This window comes from Gopherus evgoodei, chromosome 16, assembly GCF_007399415.2.
Source record: "Gopherus evgoodei ecotype Sinaloan lineage chromosome 16, rGopEvg1_v1.p, whole genome shotgun sequence".
Classification (NCBI taxonomy): Eukaryota; Metazoa; Chordata; order Testudines; family Testudinidae; genus Gopherus; species Gopherus evgoodei.
The window spans coordinates 12631200-12654351 of record NC_044337.1 but is presented as its reverse complement, the minus strand read 5'-3'; the positions used below and the strand labels follow the sequence as shown (position 1 = coordinate 12654351).

General features: G+C 46.9%; 1 protein-coding gene across 2 annotated transcripts in view; it reads right to left on the bottom strand.

The window, feature by feature from the left end:
* Positions 1-2114: 2114 nt before the first annotated feature.
* The window catches only part of FAM102A (family with sequence similarity 102 member A), a 44405-nt gene continuing 23367 nt past the window's right edge, over positions 2115-23152 (bottom strand). For both annotated transcript variants that reach the window (XM_030535492.1, XM_030535493.1), the window contains exons 3-12: positions 20374-20494; positions 19982-20011; positions 14780-14896; positions 14150-14196; positions 11773-11927; positions 10221-10325; positions 9712-9901; positions 9385-9506; positions 8058-8127; positions 2115-7138 (exon numbers count right to left, since the gene is read on the bottom strand). In XM_030535492.1, coding sequence (XP_030391352.1) covers positions 7093-7138; positions 8058-8127; positions 9385-9506; positions 9712-9901; positions 10221-10325; positions 11773-11927; positions 14150-14196; positions 14780-14896; positions 19982-20011; positions 20374-20494 — 1003 coding nt within the window. In that variant the 3' untranslated portion in view covers positions 2115-7092. The remainder of the gene's footprint in view (positions 7139-8057; positions 8128-9384; positions 9507-9711; positions 9902-10220; positions 10326-11772; positions 11928-14149; positions 14197-14779; positions 14897-19981; positions 20012-20373; positions 20495-23152) is intronic.

Here is a 23152-nt window from a genome sequence, read left to right as displayed (position 1 = left end):
TTAAATAAATAAATAGGCTGAATCCATGAGTCTCTGTAAAACATTGAGTTCAAGGCTGCTTTTCTATGTAAAGAAAGAACCTAGAGAAAAACATTAACTTTGGAGGTCAATTTTTAGAGAATGGGTCATGTGCGGTATTAAGGGCTTGATCATGGGAGAGGGCGCTCAGGGGCTGTGCTACTGGTTGCAAGAGATTGGCAAAGTCATCACAGGCATCAGGACCCAGCCTCTAACACCATCGTGTATTGCATGAGGATCATCCGCTGAGTCTACCTGGGCTGTCTCATATTCCTATTTGATAGCTCTTCCCTACCTGAGCTCTGATTGGCTTAGTTCTCAAATTATGAATATTTATGACTCCACTCTGTCGCCATTTGCCAACATGCTAAAAAGGTATAATTAATAAAAATCTGAAAAGATGAAGCTACATAATTGCTAAGTAAATGGATGTAGTTACAGTGTACTCGCCTGGGGAGCAAAAAGATACACCAAATCAAGTGTAAAGGTGCCAGATGCCTGTCATTGTAAATCAACATATTTTAATGTTCTATCATCCAATGAGAACGCTCCATTCTTTAGAAAATAACTGAAATACAAATGGAAAAGTTGTTTAGAATCTGATTTAAATCAAGGCTTTCCACTGGGTGGTTTAAATCACCTGGATTTAAAATCAGTCCACCCCTGCAAGGAAGAAATAGAAAAGAATGAGCTGTCTTGCATGGCTCATGAGCAGCCAGCTGAAAGTTATTAATAGTGCTGGAAGGAAGCCCACTGGGCAAACGAGGAAATATATGGGGTGGGATTTAAAAGATTCAAGTATTTGATATAGAGAGAGACTTTTTGGGGGGAGGATGAAGCAAAATGCAGGATGCCAAGTTTAACCAGCGTGCAGCTCCAAGCAGATATCTTGGAAAGGGTGCAGGTTGAGTCTCTCTACTACAGCAAGGGTTCTCATCTCTCTCTGGCTGGCACTTCCCCTCCCATGTGCAATCTCACAACCACCCTGTGGTGGCTACAACCATAACCTTCATGGAAGGGGAATACTGGGGCCAGGTCTATACTACAAAGTTTTGTCAGTATAGGTGTCTGGTTTCAGAATAGCAGCTGTGTTAGTCTGTATCCACAAAAAGAACGGGAGTACTTGTGGCACCTCAGAAACTAACAAATTTATTTGAGCATAAGCTTATGCTCAAATAAATTTGTTAGTCTCTAAGGTGCCACAAAAGTACTGCTGTTCTTATAGCTATGTCTAAGTCTCCCATCCCCCCAGCCAACAGATATGCTGGCAAATCCAGAAGAGAGCTTCCGTGGGCCCAGCTATTGTCCTCAGGACGGTGGTGTTACCATGCAGCAGAAAATCTCCTATCGGCACAGGCAGCTTTACGCTAGGGGGCTCTGCCTGTACAGCTGTATCACCAAAACCTGGGTCGCGTGTAGACTAGCCTAGCCCTCTGAAGCTGTTTAAATAGATTCCTGGCTTCTCTGCAGTTCAAATGAGGGACCAGAACCATGCGTCAGCCAGATCGCTGCAGATGGCCAGCAGATGCTCCACGGACCAGAGTCTGGAAACCTCTGCCTGTTGTCTTTCCTGACAAAAGCAGCAGTCAATGCAGGCACACAGGGTGGAGCTGGCCAGCCCCGGATCAAACACTATTTTTTCCTGTGCTGGGCAAGATGGTGGCAATTGCCTGAATACAGACCAAACTCCCTTTGCATGTCTTGCTCAGGCACTTAAAGCAAAATCTACTTTGCATCTTTCTTGTATTTTTCTTCGAGACTGGGAAATCCCGCCCCCCCATTTCAGGTGATCCACTCCACATTGGGTGCTGGGGCTTGTGGTGTTTGCAACCTTCTCGATTTCCCTTCCTACCCACTTCCAGTAATTAAGTCAAGGGATGGAGAGCCCTGCTAAATAAGCCTTTCATAGCTTAGCTGCTGTCCCAGAATTCATGGAGGGATTCCATGGGTCAATTATTTCTATTCAGTGACATGCAGGAGCTCACTGTGCTAGGTACTGCACATGCACAGCTTCACTTTCATCAGCAAGGAAATTAAGAAACCCCAGGATGCATTGGGGGTGGGGGAGTGCGGGAAACAAGCCAAAGATCAATAAGTGAAGTACCAAAAAAACCTTTATTTTCCCCAAAACCGTAACAACATTTGACATTATAGTGATTTCCTCTTATATTTGTTATTTCTCTACATTAGGAACCAGATACAGAAAATACAGACACGATCTGCTGAATCAAAGACAGCACAGCATTCCATTAGAAAAGAAACAAAAACTAGAGGAGCAAGATAAAAAATGGTGAAAAATAGTCATTCCCTCCAGCCCATAAACTTTCTGTGAATCATCATTAAAATAGAGCCGTGGAAGTAGCTTCTTTCTCCACACACTTCTGCTTTGTGAAAAAAAATTAGATTTTCTCTTCTTTAGATTTCAAAGTAAAAAAAAAAAACGTTAAATTCTCTTTCAAGCCATTTTGGAAGTTTGCATAGACCCATTCCCTTTCCAAAAATATCTGTAATCTCTCTCTATAGCATCTGAATATAAATCGAGTGCGCTTCTCTTCTGAAGATCACTGAGCTCAATTCATGTTCAAGAGAATAAAACAAACAAACAATCTCCCCTTTCCCCTCACATGAAAAAATATGGGCTTTAACAAACATTTTCTTATGCTCTCAAGACAAGTAAGAGGATCAGCTGCACCTCCAGCTCAAACCTTCCAAGTTCCTGTGATTTCCCAGGTTTTCTATGCTCACTCCTACCCACTGGGAAGCAGCAACAGCTCCATGAAGCTGTGGAGGAGACTGGGTTAGGACTGCAGAGGAGGGCTGATGGAAAATGCAGCTTGGGGGATGGGGACTGGACTTTGCAGGATCAGCCCATTAGGTAGAGGTGCCGGCTTGTAAGAACCACAAAAACTCGCTACCGGGCGCAGCGTTTGTGGGAACAGGCCCATAAAGATCAGCCCTGTCTACAGGACTGAGTCACTGGAGCAGCAACTCCCTCAGCTTGGGATTGGCGGAGAGGAGAGGAGCAATGAATTAGTTAGCAGCTCCTGAGGTAAGGCAGCAAGGGGACAGGGTGGGGAAGGTTTGCTCAGCTCCCTCTCCCCAGGAGGGGAGCCTTTCACCTGGGCACTCTAGTCTCACGCGTACCTGGAGTGAAGTTTCCCAGAGGGTGGTGAGTGCAGAGTCCAGCTGCACAACCATGAATTTAAAACGACGCAATAAAATAAAATCAATCCCTCCTATTACATTTTAATGCAACAACTTTCTTCAGATCTCAGCCCAGTTCAAAACACTCTAAAAACCAAAACAAACATTTAAAAGGGCTAAACTTTCCCTCGGGGGGTGGGGAGGGGAAGACACTAAGAAACCGGCTGTCCTTAAATCATCAGGACAGCATGAAAGCTCCCATTTAAAGTGCCAGTCACAGAGAAACTGGAGGCGTTAGGTCATCCTTTCCCCATTCTCATTCCCACCCAGAGCAGAGCCGAGCCAGTCTCCTTCCCTGACTCATTTGGGGGCTACGCCAAGTCATGATCTGCCCTTCCCCAGATAATTCTTCAGTTTATGGTTTCTTAAAAAAAGTTAGTAAAAAAGATATTAGGCTGAAGACCCCACGTTTTGCAGTGGGCTTCCAAATAGAAAGGTCTTGAAATGTTAATCTGTTGTAATGGGGAATCCAGTCCATTCCAACTTGGCCCTGGGGGCTGAGGGCAGGGGAGCAGGGAATCCAGCTCTGCTCCCCTGGGTCAGCCCAGCTTAACCATCCTGCTCTCCTGCACCAGAGACCAGGGCCGACACCATTTATCAGGGATGCAAAATCTCACCAGAGGGCCCTTTCCTTGCCTAGTTCACTTCTGGATCCTCTGAGAAGGGGACAATTGGGGGAGGAAAAGTTACCTCCCTTAACCCCCCTGGAATAAAATACCAATGAAACAACGACAACACCAGCCTGCTGGGTTTATAAAAATTCAATAAACTTCAAGGAAAAAAAAAAACTTGGAAATTAACCAGTGGTTTAAGTTTGACAAACTCGCAAAATATTCTTCAGCATCCCAACTAGCAACTAATACCAGCAATGCCATGAGGAAAAAAGTGCTTGCAAGATACAAACCTTCCAGCCAGGCAGCAGACCTGCTGCCCAGATGATCCCAATGCCTCTTCAGCCTCCCTCTGTGCTCCAAAGTACACATGCAGCACCAGGCTGCAGTACTGTTGGGCATCACTTGTGAGGGAGGATGCGAAGCTGGAATTTGGTGTGGTATGCGGAAAGACAACTCCTCCCTGGGCCCTGTTCTGAACAATCAAAGGTTAGCTGTACTCACTTGTTCCACATGACTAGGGCTGCTCTCTTACTCAAAACAGGAGGGGTCTGAGCTAAAAGTTGCAAACAGACCAACATCTACAAACTCATCAACCACTGCCAGGGAACAAGACCAAGAGGCACAAAAACTGTCAAGATTTAAACAGCAGAGCACTGAACTGTTGCAAAGCCAGAGAGAGCAATCTACAGAAAGGCTGCAGCTCTCCAGCATCTCAGGATCAGAGGTTAGGGTTGCTTGCCGGCCTGGTGACGGGGGAGGACACAGTTTCTTGACAGCTAACCTGCTCCTCCTTTTGTCTCCCTCGAAGGAGCTATTTCTCCCTTTATCCCAAAGAGTGTTTTGTGACATGTCACAGCAAACGGCCCCTCCCACACCAGTTACATCTCTTGCCAGCTGGAGCCCAGAACAAAGGCTCTTGGTTCCCAGCCATTGCTGGAGTAACAAGCAAGATGGACACCAGAGGGAAGCAGCTAAACTGACCTGGCTTTGGATTCATTCCTGTGTTACTTGTCTCCTCTCAAGTCCTTGAAGTGCTGCTGGAAGGCTGCAGGAATTTAGGAGCCGGTTTCCAGGAGTGCTGCATGCCCACCATTCACCCATCGCTCCCGTTATATTCAGAAGGCTCTGCACCATAGAGTGCCTTTGCTCACAAGGAAAGCAGTGTGAAGTACTGCTGGAGGGGCGCTGTGCCAGCCGACCCAGCCTCTCCGGCAGCAGCTCTGGAGGGAGAGGCAATTAACTAATTCTCCCCCTTCTCCAAACCTTTGGAATCCTAAACAGCGCAGAGCCAGCCCTACCTAAGCCAGCTCGACATCTCACCAACCTGGTGCCAACCCGAGCGGAGAGGTGATTATGATTAAAATATAGGCAAGAGCGAAAGGGCCTTGGCTTTGGACAGACTTGGTCCAACCAGCTCTTTCCCATGTTCAACCAGAAGGTTTGACGGGCCTAGGCCACAATTAGTTAATTCTCTCTGAGGGGAAGGTAGGTGGGCGAAAAAAAGTGCCCCTCAGATGCTGTCTGCACAGCTACAGTACACAAGAAGAGGGACTGGCAGGTCTGTGGCATGAATAGCTAGAGCCAGCCTTGCTATGCTGCTCACAGAATCCTCCCCATCCAAGCCTCCAGTGCTAGTCAGATTAGAAATCCAGGCCCCTTCAGTCTTGCAATCTTCTGTGGAATTGCCTTTCTCAGCAGCTCATCTACATGCGTTCTAGTTACCCTGGGACACAACCTTTAGTCCTGAAAAAAGCTTGGCCATAATTAAGAATTTGAAAAACAAAAAACGATCCATTACCAATTTCTTCTTCCTGCTAAAATGGGACAGCATGTTGTGAGAGAAATAGGATGTGTGCACACGCATGTGTGTAGCCAGTGACCTGGAGTGTGCTGTTAGTCAAAGTGCATGGCTGCCGAGTGCTACTACAGAACAACAGCAAAAAAGGAACGGGCACCACACAGAAATAGCTTATAGGCTGAAAGCATCTGTACAGAAAGGGCTGCAAATGCAGCCTGCAGCCAACCCAAGGCAGGAGCCTGCCTAGATCCTCACCTGTAGTTCAGCTGCCGGGAGAAATCTACAAGTGGGAGTTGAAAAAGGCTCACCTCTTTTCTGCCACATCGAATGTTTGAAGTTAATGTCTGAAAGCTCAAACATGAAAAGATCAACCAAGAAGACCAGTTGTAAGCCTGTCAGACCCAGAGTTCACATGTCAGGAGCGGAGGAGAATGGCTACGGTGGCTAGTGCAGCAGGAGGGCCCCACTCCAAAGTAGTGGAGATTTAGCCATTTCTTTCTGCATTAGTCAAAGCTGCTCCCCAACATAGGAGGGGACTGACTTGACAATGGCTCCCTTCTCACATGGCACGAAGGGCCAACCAGAAACAGTTCCCTCACTGGCTCTGGTTGGGAAAGACAACCATTTAGCCACCCTTGCCATGACGGAAGAGATCACCACAACCAAATTACACAACCTGTTCTGGGCACATATGGAATTTCTAAAGTGCTCCTGCTAATACCAACTGATGAAAATGGCCTCCCATGCCCAGCAGTGGAAGGCGGTACTGCAGTTAGTGATGCTAACAAGCGATAGCATTTAACCTTTAACATCGAGTTCCATCTCTGTCTGTTCCATTAGTTTTCTGAAATGCACTTTTGGGAAATGGTTTCCTATGAGCAGATGACTGGGGGGGGGGTTGGTTTTTCAGATTCACTGCTCAGTAAAATGTTGCCATCGGAGGTGAAGTTTCCTTGCAAACCACAATGCAGAATCAGTGGAATCAAGTATCCTGCAAGTGGCCAGCTCATTGTTTCGACAAGGAGCTGCTTTCCTGGTTTGTCAGTTCTGGTTTTCCCCTTCAGTGGTTTGAAAAGTTCACAGTGGTACAACCCAATGGTTTGCAGATACAGGAGTGAAGAAATCCCTAGTAAGGAAACAATGCGTGGAATGAGGGACTGGGGAAGGGAGGAACATCCTCCAGCAAAGAGAAGGCTTCCAGACAGACCCCTTGGACCTGCAGGGAATTCAGGGGTGTTTCGAAGCACTGGGATGAGTGGGGAGTTAATGCCAAGTCAGGAAAAGTGCACGTTCTGGAGTGGTATGGTCTCGGAGGAGTTCTGCAGTGCAAACGTAAGGGGCGGGGTCTGGAGAAATCCCTTCTGGAATGTTGCATGTAGAGAGGTAACGACTGGCATCCGTGTTGCAGAGGACGGGGTAGGGGGTCTGTTGCCAGCAGGTCTACCCTGTTCTTCACATTTAACGGGTTTCAATCACCACTGGCTCATAAACTCCAGATGAGACCCTGCAGGAGGAGGGGGCGGGGGGAGAGAACAAGTTCTTATATTCATACCTTTAGATTCAAACAGAAGCATCTATGCAGCGCTCAGAATTCAGGAAGTTTTTCCAAACCAAAAAAAAAAAATACTGAAAATAGCTAAACCAGCCTGCATAACAAACGCCAGGCAGCCAAATGACAATCAACATCCCAAAGCTGGAAAGAGAACTGGCTGCAACACACTTTTCCTTCCTGCGAGAGACAGATGAAAGAGGCTAGGCTGAGGACATCTGGAAAGTCTCCAGAGGGGAAGCTGTCTATTGGAGCAGTGAAAGCAGGAGCACTCCAGGGCTCTAGTCACAGCTTTGCCACTGACTTGACGTGGGACTTTGCATTAGGCACTTCACCCCAAGCGCCACTTATCCTGGAGCTTGTCAGGTTTAGTGAATGTAAAAGGCTTTGAGATCCTGTGATGACAGCATTATGGGAACAGTGTATTTAATAGCATCTCTCCTCAGGGAAATGAGCTCTGAACAGACATGGGAAAGCATGCAGCTGAGAATGGAGAATGAATTAGGCTTTGCAGTTTTGCTATAATCCAACAGGGGGCAACAAAGTTGCCTGCCTTGAACAGGCTTTGAAAGCAGAGAAAGATAGACCAACCCCGATTGTCTGTACTTTTACACACCTTCCCTCTGTCCCCATTCTAGCAGCCAAGATCAAATACCCCAGTCAAGCTTCTGCTGAGCTCTGAACACACACAAGCACAGCTGCATCCTGTGACTAAAAGGGATCCCAGGAGTATTAATGTGGGAACAAAGCCATCATGTATCGCACGATCTTCAGAAATCTCTATTGAGGTGAAGTGAAAGTCTCCTAAGCACAAAGAACTAGCTGAGCAATCTTTACAGAGCCCCAGCATCTACCAACCTTTCAGGAGCCATACCTGTTTCCCAGCTGAATCCCACTCAATGTAGTTGTGCCATCTCTGCTCACAAACAACCTCAGGTTACTGTCTGCAGATAGGAGAAGAAGAAAGATAGTAAAATCCACAGTCCCGACAATCCACAGATGTTCCCTATGGTCCATGTTACACGATGCTCAGCTAGGGGAAAAAAATCCATTTTCATTCCGTTTCTGTGAGCGCAGGTGTGTTTACACTCTTGCTCTGATGGTTGTGAAGCTTCCTGGAACTCCCTCTCCTCGTTGCTTTAGGAAGATCCCCAGGGCCAATCAGACTTTGGAAGAGTGAGCTTTTAAAACCAAATTTTAATGAATATGGTTTTAATGGCTAGTTTGTTTGTTTTTTTTAAACTTCTAAACCGTGTCATGAATGAAGGAGTCCTTAGTATTATTTTAAAAACTCAAACAAAGAGACAAACATTCCCCTACAGCATTTGCAATCTCATCATTACGCCACTATGGAGGTACCCTGTTCTGTTCTGTCTAGTTTTCCCAGAAAGCGGAGGGCAAATTCATTAAAGAAGCACAATAGCCTGTTTTTAATCACCCAAGCTGACAGAAATGCAAACAGTGAACTGTGTGAGTAATGAACAGCAAATTAGATTAAACTTTAGAGCTCTAGTAAATCTAAGCTGTGGTTTGTATAACAGGCAAGAAAATTAGTTTAAATATTTTTTATTTTAAAGGAGGACTATTTGAAATTTTCCCCTAAACTGACCAACTTTGAAAAACATTGTTCTCAGTTCCTTTAAAAAGACTGATAAGGCTTTTTTCCTCCTCTGCAGTATTCGTAAGGGTCTTTTGGTCAGGCCCAAGTGCCAGTATGTTTAAACCCCTCCTTCTTCCCCTCTCTTTGCACACACCTACCCTGCTTCCTTTTCAGCTTTGCTGCTCCTGTTACTGGCAAACTGTTCCTCTTGCACAACATGGGAAAAAGCATGCCCAGGAGCTGCCCCCAGAGCTATACAGAAGGGTGATGCAACTGAGCAGCAAAACTGACTACACATGAGGTGCTGTCAAAAGTAAACCTGGAAAAGAGAAGGACTGTTTGCCTCCAGCCTCACAGCTTCAATTACTTGTAACAGTAGCCGGTACAAACTGTTTTCAGAAGGAAATGCAGTTTTCACATCAGTGGGGTCCCTTTAAGATATCTGCCACTGAAACTTCCAGCAAGGACTAACAGCAAATTACAGGGGGAGTGGGAGGCAACGTCGGGTGACGCCAGAGTTGGAATTAGAGAGGTTGATGACCGTCGCTAAGGCTGGAAGAGGAGCAGCAAGTCTCCCCTCTGCGCCTTGTACCAATCTCACCTTCAGTATTGCTGACGTCTGTGAAATCCTGACTCTGCATAATTTTCTCCACTATGTCGTCAGCATCAATCCTAGTATCATCCACCCACGTTGGGTGACTCTCCACTGAATCTTTTTTCCTTCTGGGAGGGGAAAAAAGAAAACAAACAGATTCAGCCCCTGGGGTCACAGACTGCCAGTGCTGTCTGTGTCCCTTAGCTGTAGCCTCTTCCTTTCCTATTATAGCAACAACAAATCTGAGGCCATAAAGCTAAAGGAAGAGTGAAGGATCCTTTGTTTCTAGGCCTTCCCCCATCCGCAGAGATGATATCTTTATACTGTACCTACCGGGATGATCTATCCAACAGGATGGCTGGTCTTGGGGGGCGAGGTGGCTTGTCTAGTTTGTGGTCCCGCTCTCCCTCAGGACACTCCACTGTCAAACTGAGCCCCCCAGAGGCGCTGCTGCTGGTGGACGTATTCCGGCGGTGAGTCAAATCAGACATACTGGAGGAGCGAGAGTGCTCTGTGCTGTAACCTATGGATAGAGACTCATGACAAACCAAACCTACCATCCCACAGCAACACAGAGCAAAGAGCCAAGTCTCCAGTCAGGGCAGGGAAGCTTCACTGAGGAGAGGAACCTCAATCCACAAAGGCAGAGGATTACACAGATCAGATCTGCAGTCATCACAAAACTGGGAGTTCAAAGGCAGGCTCGGGAGTGACTCGAAGTCACAGACGTGGCTGTGAATCACTCTCAAAGAAGGAGAGTGCCAAAGGAAAATAGATTTGGAGATCTGAAGACCTGTGCCTTCCTGGACATGGATGCCAAAGTTCAGTAGGTCAACAATTACCAGAGATTTTGGACTGCTGGCTGGCATAACTGGAGTTCCGTGAATGCCCTGAGTGGAATACTTCCTCTGGACTGGACAGATTCTGGTCTGGTTCCTCTGGAACACCTGCCAAACAACAAAGAACTCACATTATCTCAGCCAGCCAGTTCACCACTTCCTGCGGAAAGACTGGATGGGAACATTGTTACACTAGGGCCAGGGAAGGCTGGAAGGGTGCACACTTCTTGCTCTACGTTGACTTGCACAGAGCTAGAAGCTGCCAGGGACCATTTATGACAGCAGTCGTGAGAGGCTGTGTCAGAGGAGTCACCCATTCCAGTGGCTGACGGGGTGCCCAACTCTGGAGTTACCAGGGTCCTCCAATCCCTCAAGCCCATGGAGATGATGGGTCATGCCTGAAGCTATTTCGTAAGTAAAAGATACCTTTGAAAAACAGTAAGCCAGCTTGGTGCATGCCATGCAAGAGGCCAAGTGCTATTTATAGGATCTTCACTACTCAGATGTAAAGCAGCCTATGGAGTGCTGTGAAGGCCATAACGCAGGACTTTAAGTGAAAAGCAACAGAGGGTGGTACAAAAAACAAAAGGGGCAGGATCCCAACAGGCAGGGAAATGCATTGAGTTTGTGACAGGCTGACAAGAGCATGGTGGATTGAATCCATCTTTCCCTCATATACATAGGTACAAGTCAGACGTGGGGCCTGAGTCAGAGATGATGGCAAACCTCAGACGGGAACTCAGCCCAAGGGCGAGACTGAAGCAGGACAGACAGATGTACGATATAAAACTCCTTCCTGTTAGCTGCTTTTCCCACTCTTCTACCCTCATAAGGGCGAGTTTCACCATCATTACATCACCTCTGAATATGGCCTGAAAAGTCGGTGCTACCTCTGAATTTCCAGATTTCACCATCCCCGCTTGCAAGTGAAAGGGCTGTAAGGAGCATTTTTGGTCTCCTGGGTAAACATGTAAGCCAGGTTGTTTTTTTTAAAGGGCTCATTGATGTGAACTGGGTAGCTCCAGATTTTGGTGCACTATGTATCTGTCACAGTATATTTGCAACCCATTCACTTTAAAGAAGGGAGCCAGGGGAGGCTGCAATGTCCTTGAAACATGGAAGTTTAAGAACTCTGCTTCAGCAGCTGGAATGAGACCACTAGATCACAGACCCTGAAACACTAAAGGCTGCGTAGGAACTTTTCTAAACATCAACCTGTGCAAACCTAACAGCAGAGGGGTGAACAGTGTTAAGTGTCACTGAACATAGGAGGAACCACAGTGAGGGCCCCTTAGAGAGGATTGCAAGAAACACATAAAGCCATTCCAGGGACTGACTTAATCTCCTCTGTTAACAGAATTACATGTGCTGCGCTTTCATGTTGACCCTGCTTAGCTACATTTAAAAGAGAGTCTTACAGGATTCTTAATTAGCAAAGACACTAGGACTGCTGAGGGCGAGCGTGCAATGCAGAGATTCATTAACCTTCCAAGTGCTTAGTGGAATCCTGGAACAACAAAGTGCTGTATCAGTCCTGAGCACAGCAGGCCTGTACCTGGATTGAGAATGGTGGGTCTCGACTTGGCCTGACGCACTGCTCCAATAGTGGCCGAGCTGCTGATGCTACTGGTAGTCCCCTCGCCTTTACAGGTCAACTGCAGGGAGGAGTCCTGTCCTGGGATGGTGATGGATTTGGCTGTGGAAGGAGGCCTGCAACGGCCAAAAGACAGGACGTGACACAAATTACGCAAGCAGAACTGGCAGCTTGAAGAGGTGACTAACAAAGGGGACCATTCCCTTCCTGCTTCCTTGTGGGGAAGGATGGAAGCCTGCAAGGAGTTTTGTAAGCAGGGAACACTGCAAAACCTTTGCTTTTCTGCTCATTTTCTTACATTAGAAATTCAGGTCTTTGACTAGTTTAGAAGACTACAGTGGCCAGCGAACTAGCAAAATTACTATAAGTCACTAAAAAAAAAAACACACTAAAAAAAAAAAAGTCTTTTGTCCTCTCAACTGGTCACTTAAAAAAAATAATCAGACTATTTTATAGATTTTAAGGCCAGAAGGAATCAAAATTCATTCAGTATGACCTCTGGCATAACGCAGGCCAGAGAATTTCACTCAGTTATCCCTGGATTAAGTCCAATAACTTGTGACTGACTGAAGCATATCTTCCAGAAAGCATCTTGATTTGAAGAGTTCCAGAGATGGAGAATCCATCATTTCCCTTGATAAGTTTTTTCCAATGGCTAATAACCCTCACTATTAACAGCGTGGGCCTTATTTCTAATCTAAATTTGGCTTTAACTTCAAGTCTTGTTATGCCTTTCTGAACTGCCCTTTCATTTTCGGCATTTTCTCCCTACAAGGTCATTTATACTCTATAATCAATTTACCTCCTCAATGTTTTAGATTAACTAAACAGATTGCACTCCTTTCTTCTCTCCCAGGTCCTCTCCAATTTTTCAACATCCTTCTTAAAACGCAGGATGCCAGAACTGTCCACTAATCTAAAATCTTTGGAACCCCCCCCCCCCACCGCCAACATCGAAAAAGCGTATTTGGGAAAGGGGGATGAACTCTCCTAGTCTAGATACAGCTTCTCAGTAGAAAAGTGCTTTTACAGGTACAGCTTATACCAGTTCCCCAACCAAAATAAGCTATACCAGCAAATTTTCGCAAGCATAAATCCAACTACACTAGGGCTTCTGCCTATATAAATACATTGTTGAAGTCACATCTGTAACTGACATTACTATAGAGGCAAAAGTTTTAAGTGTGGACTCCAAGAAGCATGCAGCAGAAGTTAAAAAAGAAGTTATTTTGTTGAACAGTCACAGAGAGATGCACATATAGCTCAGTCAAGACTTTCCAACATTACAGTGTAATATATTTGTTGTGGTTTTGATTCACTGTCTTCATGCATTGTCATGACATCACTATGCAAATACTGCAGAACAGTGTTAGGATCTCATACCACAATGATTTTGTGGCTGTCAGAGACCTTGTTTTCAGTAGTGAACTCTCTCTCCAATGCCTCAAGATTTGTAAGCACTGGTAATCAAAGGACAGGATGGTACAGCCCATATTGAGAGCTGGGGTTTGTTGCTAACACTCTCCAATGCCTAGCACTGGGGGAAAAGGATATCTTCAGTTAAGGTGTACAAACAGATCACAGCACAGACCTGGGGCCATTTCCCATCACCAAAAAAAAAAAAAAATAAAATCCTCCAACAAAACCAGTCGGGGAGGGGGATGGACAGAAACCAACACTAAATTCTTGATATTTTTAAGGTTACAAACAGATTTTTTTTTTTAATTATGCTTCTTTTCTCCATCACAAAGCAGCAAAGAAGCCAAAATGGGAGCAAACTTTGGGAAGTCCCCCACATGTCTCCTTTCATGGTTCATCTCACCTGTTCATTTGTAGATGTTACCATTAATCCCTTAATCCAGTCAGATTTTTTTTTTAAATGTACGTAATAGATACCACTAACTGGCAGTTCTAAGAAGTCAAAAAGTGACCTTGTACTTGTACCTTCTATCAGTATATCTAAAAATGCTTTACAAACAGCTCTGTAAGCCAAACGTTTTCTCTACTTTACAGATGGGTAAACAAGCACAAAGAAAATAAGGGAACTGTCTGTCACCCAGAGTCTTTGGCAGAGCTGGGGATAGAATGCAGGAGTCCAGATTCCCAGTTATAAGCTTTTTTCCTACTGTACTTTTGGAGAAGTTTACTGGTTTATAAAATTGCTTAGGTGATCTGTGGATAAGATGCACAAGATCATGTTTGTACGTCACTGGGCTCTACCAGGGATTGAGGACAGCTCAGGGTGAATAGCCCCACCCTTCAGGGAACAGCTGTGTCTCCAAAAAACACACCAAATGCAACAGGTTCCACAAGAGTGGAAGACGACCCAGCAACTCACGTTTTGAAGCAGGGGTCCCCAGAGAGCAGGGACATTCCAATTGTGACCTGTGAGAGAGAGAGAAATGATACAGGTCATTAGGAACTGCTAATTCCACTCAACTAGACGGTCATCAATGGGGATATCAGCACTGGGTGCTATGAGACTTGGGGGGGGGGGTGATCTAGGAATCAGGAGCTTGCACAGTACTTTGGATCAGCAGGACTGCCTTTCCATCCAACACAAAAGAGAGATTGAGAGATACCGTGGAGCATTATTTTAAGCCACTAGTATCACTATATCCATGATGCATCAGCACCTCCTGCTCAGAAAGATGCTACAGCAGCTCTAATGGTGGACTCAAGACTTTCTTCCAGCTCATGTTTTATCTGCAGATACAGGATGTTATTGGACTGCAACTGTTTAACTGCATACCTGTACACATCAGAATGTCTGCTCTGTATGGAAGTGGGAAACTGTTTATCTATCTCCAGTCTGGCTTTGGGAAGGTGCTTCTCTGCTAAACATCCCTGCCCACAAGGACGCAAGTGGGAAGGCTGGAAACAAAGTTCTGTACTACAAATTCAGGGGGGATTTTTGAAGAATGCACTGAACTCTAGGATCTCTTCCATGCGGACACTGACTATGCACCTTTAGGATGGAGTTATCCTGGCGGGTGTTCTTGGTATCATATCCTTCCAGCAAGCAGCATCGGACAGTGAATCCAGAGCCAGCAAATTCTGCCAGATTCAGATCAGCAAAACCCAGCTGTGGCCAAGAGAAAACAGGGGAAAAAAGCTCAATAAAGAGAGAGTGAATCACACACAGAACAAAGGAAGAGAACGTGTTTGTGGTACAGGGTAGATTCCTCTGCAGACCACTATGCAACTGTGGTTACATGTCAGCTCTATTCTCGAGGATGGAAAAGGTCACAATCTTAGGCGAACGTTTCTGAGCCTGCAGGAAGCCCCTGTACGGAGGAAGGAAACACAATGGCCGTTCTGGTGAGGACAGTGTTAACCAGTCTGCGGTTGTTGCATAACCAAGGACGTGGAAGGCACTAGGTCAATGATGTGGAAAAAACAGAATCAGCTACACAAACATAAGGCACTCTTTGTACTAGGACATCCCAGAATGCACTGGAGCCTGCAAGCCAACAGATGAAAGGATATTGTTGTAGATGAAGCTGACACACTGTTTCTGAGAAACAAGAAGGAGACCATCAGAAAAGCAAGCTAGAAGTCACTTTAATTGGAGATATCCAGTTATAACCTCCTCTTTGGCCATGCAGCAAATCCCAGCCGTGCTCTGGTATATGCCCTAGAACAGGGCTGGCCAACTTTTTGGCCCGAGGGCCACATTGGGGTTCCGAAACTATATGGAGGGCTGGGTAGGAAAGGCTGTGCCTCCCCAAACAGCCTGGCCCCCGCCCCCTCCCACTTCCCGCCCCCTGATGACCCCCCCTCAGATACCCTGACTCATCCATCCTCCCCCCCCCCCCCCCGGCTCCTTGTCCTCTGACCATCCCCTCCCAGAACCCCCTGCCTGTGACCGCCCCCTGGAATTTCACCCCTTATCCAACCCCCCTGACCCCTATCCACCCTCAGACAGGCCACTCGGGACTCCGATGCTTATCCAACCCCCCAATTCCCCAGCCCCTGATTGCCCCCCTCCCCGATCCTCTGCCCCATCCAACCACCCCCTGCTCCCTGTCCCCTGACTTCACCCCGGGACCTCCTGCCCCTTATCCAACCCCCCGACCACCTTACTATGCTGCTCAGAGTAGTGTGTCTGGCAGCCATGCTGCCCAGCCAAAGCTGGGCATGCTGCCGCTCTGCTTGGCAGGAACGTTCCGCTTCACCACTCAGAGCGCTGCCCGCATGGTGGCATAGCTGTGGGGAAGGGGGGACAGCAGGGAAGGGGTCAGGGGCTAGCCTCCCTGGCCAGGAGCTCAAGGGCCGGGCAGGATGGTCCCGTGGGCTGGATGCAGCCAGCTGGTTGTAGTTTGCCCACCTCTGCCCTAGAGCTTAGCCATTTTGATGGGGTGCACCTGGAACTTCGTTTCCTCACACCCTTAGTGGTTAGCCAGCCAACAGAAAGTTTGATAGACAGGAAGGAAAAGGAATGTTTTAGGAGATTTTTAATTATGGCCTCTCTAAATCTTAGTTCTTTTAATAAACTAGACAAGAAAAGGACACAGGTGAGTAAGAATGCAAAACAAACTGCAAGCAGAGCTGATAGGAAGGAAAGCAAAATCAGATACATGATACGAGTGTGTTGACAGGAGAACATACAAGAACCTGAACCAAAAAGCAGCAGTGATGTTACTCTGCAGTCCTGGTCCTTTGAAGATTTATTATGAACACAGTCTAGGTGAGGGGGTCAATCAATCAAAGAAGCCAACAGGACAGTTCACGTTCTTTGCACTTTCGGGTGAAAAGTTTTCTCCTTGACACATTCAGCCCAATCAGTCAGAACCAGCTGCAGTCTCTGCCCTTTCCCTGTGCTTGAGCAAGTTACACAGCCCCACAGCGAGGAGGAAAAAGCTTGGCACTCTTCGATGGGTCGGCCCCACTCTCTCACAGAGAACACAGAAGTTGTTACAACATACACTGCAATACAGGTCTGGGGTAGTTGATTTTCCCTGAGGAGGGAGCACAGACCTTAATTACAAAGAAAGCTTTCATGGTAACATTTTCTGATCTTGTGGGGGTTTTCCGGAACTGAAAACAGTTGAGTAGGGCTCAGTTTAGAATTCCCCTGTTTTTAATCTGACTCTTACCTCTTGGCAAGCAGAAACTCTACCCTCCCATGCTGGCCAGCAGCTCGACAAGCGAAAGGGACAATGCTATTCCTTCTGCTGTTTGAATCACAACGATGACTCAAGTTCATCAGTACTTTTTCCCCTGACAATTTTTAAAATCGATGTTCCATTTGCAACCCAGGACAGGGCAGCAAAATTCAGGTATGCCCTACTAGAATGTCTTGGACCAGTGAATTATGAGCCCGGGTCAGCACCATGCTAATGGCGTTTGGGGTTTCATCCAGTCACTCTTGGAAGCTGACAGGTGATTACAGAATGCCACTCTAAATCAGTTAATGACTTCTGTATTTAGAACTTGGCTTCCTCTGTTCCAAACAGCTGGGATGTGCCTGCATAAGAATGATTAAGGGACCAGAAGGGAGACTGGGACTTAACTGACGGTCAAGAGACTAAGGAGAAGGCAAGAGGACTGACACTTCCTTTCTCCCCACAACCCCCTCCAAGGGAACTGCAGGGACAGAGCAAAAAGAGAATGTAGGGTAAAGAGTACTCTCCCAGTGCTCTCACTACACTAGGCTATTAATCAACATCCAGCCGAACAGGCAGTAGCTCCAGGAACGAGAGAACAACAAGGCTCCAATGCCAAGTAGCTCCAAGACCAAGGCCCTGTCTTTGCTAACACATGGTTAGGCCCCTACCACCACTTCCTAGCTAATACGTGATAAAAATCTTAGTGTGGACAAGGCAGGTGTAGTTTTGACAAGTGTCCGTAGGGTGGAGTAAACCCCAGGCTCCCTGCTGGTCAAAGTAAACACTAGTGGGGACCATAAGTCTGAAGGAAGCAGCTAGCAGTATTGTTTAAAATACTGATGTACCCCAGCATGGGGGATTTGGGCTCACAGTCATGACAACACCAATAGGATACCATTACACAGCACCCTCCCCTAGGGCGGACCAACTGCAAACCCCTACCATCCAATGAACAGATATAAACCCCTGGACCCCCTCCCTCAGAAGACAGGTGATTGGTTCCCATGGACTGCAGGGGCATAAACTGATGCAAAGCTTTACGAAGCATGCTGGGGCCAGGAATTTTTTTTCCAGGAAGCAGACTCCCAGTGCAGGGAGGTGTCTGCTGGAAGGGAGAAGCTACAGGAGGAAGGATCCCTTAATGAAAGGATGTTCTCAGCTGTAACCTTTCAGAGCCGTTTCCCTCATTTTTCCAGCCAGCTGACGGCATTTCCATCCGGTTCAGGGACAACAGGAGGGGAAAAAAATAATAATAATAAAAAAGAAAGTTTCCACTTCAACAGCACATCCTGCTGGCCCAGATCCATAACACCTCCAGGCCCGCACCCTCCCACAGAGACACTCATATGAAGTCCAGAGATCTACGGAAACCCAATTTCTGTCCTCTGCACAAAGCCACTTGGAAGCATCAGCAAGTGAGTCTTCAGTATCTCATAGCCACTTTGGCAGCATAACTGGGGGGAACGTTGGCAAGGACCCAGTGTCCTCATTAGCAGCGGGAGAGGCCCTGCAATATCTTTGTTGCTATCTCCTCACAGCTCAAGGAGATTTCGTTCCACTGTTTGTAAAGAGTTTGTAAAGAGATGAAAAGCTCTGAACTTTTGGAAGGATATACATCTGCATGCAACCCGCTGACACACAGAACATGTACACCCTTCCCCCCACCCTTCTAGTGCACCTCACAAGACAACTGCTTATCTTTGGGTAGCTTTTCCCTGCAGAGTTAGTTTGGGTGATTGGCATATGGGTTGGGTTAGCCTAGTCCAGTGGGAGCAGACGCATTGCAAAGCTCTAGCAGTGGTGCGTTCAGTTGTGCTGCCCTCACCTGTGTGTCGCCAGGACTTCTGGGGGCAGAGCCTATGGTTCTTGTGTGTTGTAGGAAGATGCTCTATTATTTTCCCAGTAAATTGGAGGAGGACTTGTTTGTCCTTCTGGGAAGGCTTTGGAGGATTATCAACACTTGAGTGGTTTCCCTTATGCCCTCACTGCAAAGTGGACAGCTCTAGAGATTGGAAGAACAGCTTTTTTTAAAATGTGAAGTTAGTGAGTAAGACACAGATGGTCAGCCCTGGAGATTGAGGTCATAATTAGCCACAGAACAGGAACAGAGTGGGCAGCAACAGCTTCCTCCACCCACAGGCCTCAATCCACACGAAAGGGTGACAGCCTTGTTGAGCCTTCAAAGCGGATTCCATCCTTGGTCTCAGACCCTGCCAATAAAGGTACCAACTGGAGCAAACTGTGATGGGGCTTTATGTAACAAGAACACCTGCCCACTGGGCACTGACACTATCAACTCATTTCACACAGGTCAAAGACCAGCCTTCACATGCAAGCAGCTGGCTTTGGGCCCCATGCAGATTCATAACTCTTAAACCAACCCAATCTTTCCTTCCTGCAGCAGGACCCAGTCTGAAGAGGGAAGAGACTCACAGCCCGCTGCCTCTACTGCAGTGCATGAGGTTTCATGCATACCATGCCTGATAGAAGGAGAAAAGGAATGAGTTCCCCAATAAAACCCTTCTGTTGATCAATCTGTTCATCTCTTCCAAGTCTATAGTGCTCTCCGTGAACATGCCTTATTGCAGCAAGAGCTTCAGCTCAGCTCCAGACTGCAGTTCTAAGGGTCAGCTAACACAGCTAGCTGGTTACTGCATTCGGGGGAATGCAGGGTAACAGAGTCTACATTCTCTGTGTGCCTGTTCATTAGGGATGACCCCGAGCGGTAGAGTTTCATCTCTGTCTCAGAACTTCCCCACAGTTTAAGGGTGTGCGCATCAGTGGTTTTGGATCAGTCCCCTCTCTAGAATTCACAGGTACAATGGGATCTGGATTCTGTCCCAGCATGTCACAGTCCTGCCGTTTTAGGGGAAATAAATTAGTTCCATCCCCAACTGCAACTAATGGCTCTTTCCTCCGACCACTTTACACAAACACAGCTCCGCTTCCTGAGAAATTCCACCGCTGGCCATGTGTCAGAGTGCTGACGGGCCAGAGGTGCTGAGTGAAAACAGGACAGCCCAGCATTCCACTCCTTTTGCACGCTCTTTTGCTCTTACCTTGGAGTACGTTTTTCCGCCCTTCAGTTCCTATAATGTGAAACAAGAAGAAAAACAGGAAAAGGAGCCATCAGCTTTACTGTGGGAACAAAGGGAAACTCATCATACTGTCAGTGCTAGAACAGGTCTCCAGGATTTCACCCCTCCTTGGCACCCAGGGTACCACCTCCCTCATCTCCCCGTCAAACATCATTGCAGGAGGGTGGGGTGTGGATGTGTGAGGGAAGGGTGCTGACTATTTCCATTCAACTAGTCCAAGCACAAAGGGTCTGATTACCATTCAATATCCATGCATCCTCTCACACCTCCAACACAAGGCAGCCATGGAGCTGTACCAATACATCCAGCTGCTGGGGATGCTCCGACATCAGAGGCGGAGGCTGGGTACTCACCTTACGTACAGACACTCGGCAGATGCAGGGATCCAGGAGGCCAGTGGCAGGATTGGCACTCATTTTACACACAAAGGTGAATTTCTTCTTCCAGCGGACACAGTTCTCCTGCACTTCCTCTCTGGGGGGGGGAGGCCGGGGGGAGAAAGAAAAAAAATATCATGAAAAAGCAGCCTGAAAGGAAGGTACAAAACAGATCGAGCCAATGCCAGCTGCAAAACCTTCTATTGTGAAGAGCTGCCTGGTCTACAAAGCTCTATTTGCACAACATTTCAATCAACATCAGCCAGAAATCATCACATACAGTTCTGGTTATTTAGGCGCCAAAGACAATTCCCCTGACCAACAGACAGGGTCCAATCCAAATTTCACACTGGACTACACATCTCCTCTACATTAAGCTTTAAACAGAATGTGGGGACAGTGTTTAAGCATATCCAGCTCGACCTGTTTAGTCGGTTAGCTGTCTATTGTGGATAGGGCTAAACTCTGTTAGAAGTAAGTTTAAGAACTGGTTTCTAGCCCATCCTGCACAGCCCTGGACTCAAATTTAGCCACATGCCTTACAAGGAAAGCACACGGCCTACACAGGGCTCTCTGTGGGGCAACTCTGCTCTTGTGCTTGGCTGCAGTCAACACAGCAGCCCTAGAGCAGTGATTCTCAGCCAGGGGTACACAGACCCCTGCGGGTACACAGAGGTCTTCCAAGGTGGACATCAACTCATCTAAATACTTGCCTAGTTTTACAACAAGCTACGTAAAAAGCACTAGCGAAGTCAGTATGAACTAAAATTTCATAACAGTAACTTGTTTATACACTATACACTGAAAGGGAAGTACAATATTTATATTCCAATTGATTTATTTTATAATTATATGGTAAAAATGACAGTCAGCAATTTTTCAGTAATAGTGTGGCTGTGACACACTTGTGTTTCTATGGGTATGTCTACACTACCTGCTGGATCGGTGGGTAGTGATCGATCTATTGGGGAATCAATTTATCGCATCTAGTGTAGACACGATAAAATCAATCCCCGATCGATCTGCCGTTGACTCCGGAACTCCACCGCGCGCGAGAGGCAGAAGTGGAGTTGATGGGGGAGCGGCAGCGGTCCACTCACCACCGTCCTCACGGCCAGTTAATCGACCCAAGATACACCGACTTCAGCTACGCTATTCGCTATTTGTGTAGCTGAAGTTGCGTATCTTAGGTCAACTCCCCACCCTAGTGTAGACCTAGGGTATGTCTGATTTTGTAAGAAAGTGGTTTTTAAGAGAGGTGAAACTTGGGGGTATGCAAGACAAATCAGACTCCTGAAAGGGGTACATTAATCTGGAAAGGTTGAAAGCCAATTAGAGGCCAGAAGCACTGCAAGTGGGAGAGCACCATACGCACAGAAAGCAGGAAAACAGACTGGGACCATGCCAGCTAAAGATCTTGTGCTCTTGGTTTGCACTGCAGCTGCAACAGAGGCCGGCCCTGTCCAAGAGAAAGATGGTGCTAGGGAGGGGAGAACCTGTGCCCAGAACAGTCTGGGAATGGGGGAAAGCAGCCATCCAACGCCCCTACCTAATCCAACCACTGCAAGACAAACTAAAAGGGGTTTAAATTGAGTTACTCTAGCCTGAGCCACAGAAAGAAATGGAAGGGAGAGAAATAGAGGCAATTTTCTTGTTGCCTCCATTTTAACTTACAGGAACTTCGGATCAAGATTCCTGCCTCTGCAAGGCCCTGAAAGGAAGCAGGGGAGGGAAAGGGGACATTTGAAACAAATCCTCTTTTTCGGGGGCGGTGTGCATCAGCATGGGGGACGGGTTTGAATACCCGTGCAGAGAGGGCACTTGGGGCTATGCACGATGCTCACATTACCAACTGTCCCTCTGCACACCGGGAAGCCCGGCCAGATCTATTTCCAGCTCAGGTCTCCGCCTTGAGCCAATTAAATTCTCAGGGTATTTGGGGTAGGGGGCAATGAATCTTTGACAAGGGATTTTGCCATTTGTAGCTATTTAGTTGGCAATCGTAATATAGGGATTATCCCCTCCCTCTCCTAGCACAGCGCAAAAGAGAAAGGAATGACGGCACCAGATATACTCTGTACTTCAGCTATTAAAAGCAATCCCTATCCCCAACCATAGCACTTAGGCATAATACAAGATAATGAGATCAGAGGTGTGAGGAAGAAATACCTTCAACACCGGCCTGAAAACCTCCCCAATACTGTTTCTATCTCGGGATTGCCTGACCCACACTTCGAGGTGAAGTCAACAAGCCTCTCATTCGTGCAGCTTGTATAAAGTGGTTAGGTTGAATCCAGCAGGGAGCTAGAATAGGGTGGTTACTACTAGCTCAAAAATACTGAATCCTGCCATATCTGCCCACAAAGGGGGCTGCATCATTCCCTTTTACAGCTGGGAAAACAGACAGGCTGGTGATTTTCTCAAAGTCACAGAGGGATCCTAGTGTCTTATGTAAGATTAGATCTCAGGAGTTCCTGGCTTCTACTCCTGTGCTCAAACCACTGCTCCAGGCCTTGGGACCAAAAGTGGTACTTCTCTCAAAGGAGACTGCAAGATTTTTCTCACAATAAAGCATCCTCAGCACCAGCCAAGTTGAGAGAACTACTGTTTTAAAAAAAAGGGACAGGAGGGAAGAATAAGTCAAAGAACTCAGATGTATGTGATGCCATAAACCTGATCTGATGACAGGTAGCACTCGTGCTGAGAGCTCAGCAAGGAAAATTCTCTGGACATGGGATCAGAAAGGAGTTCAGAC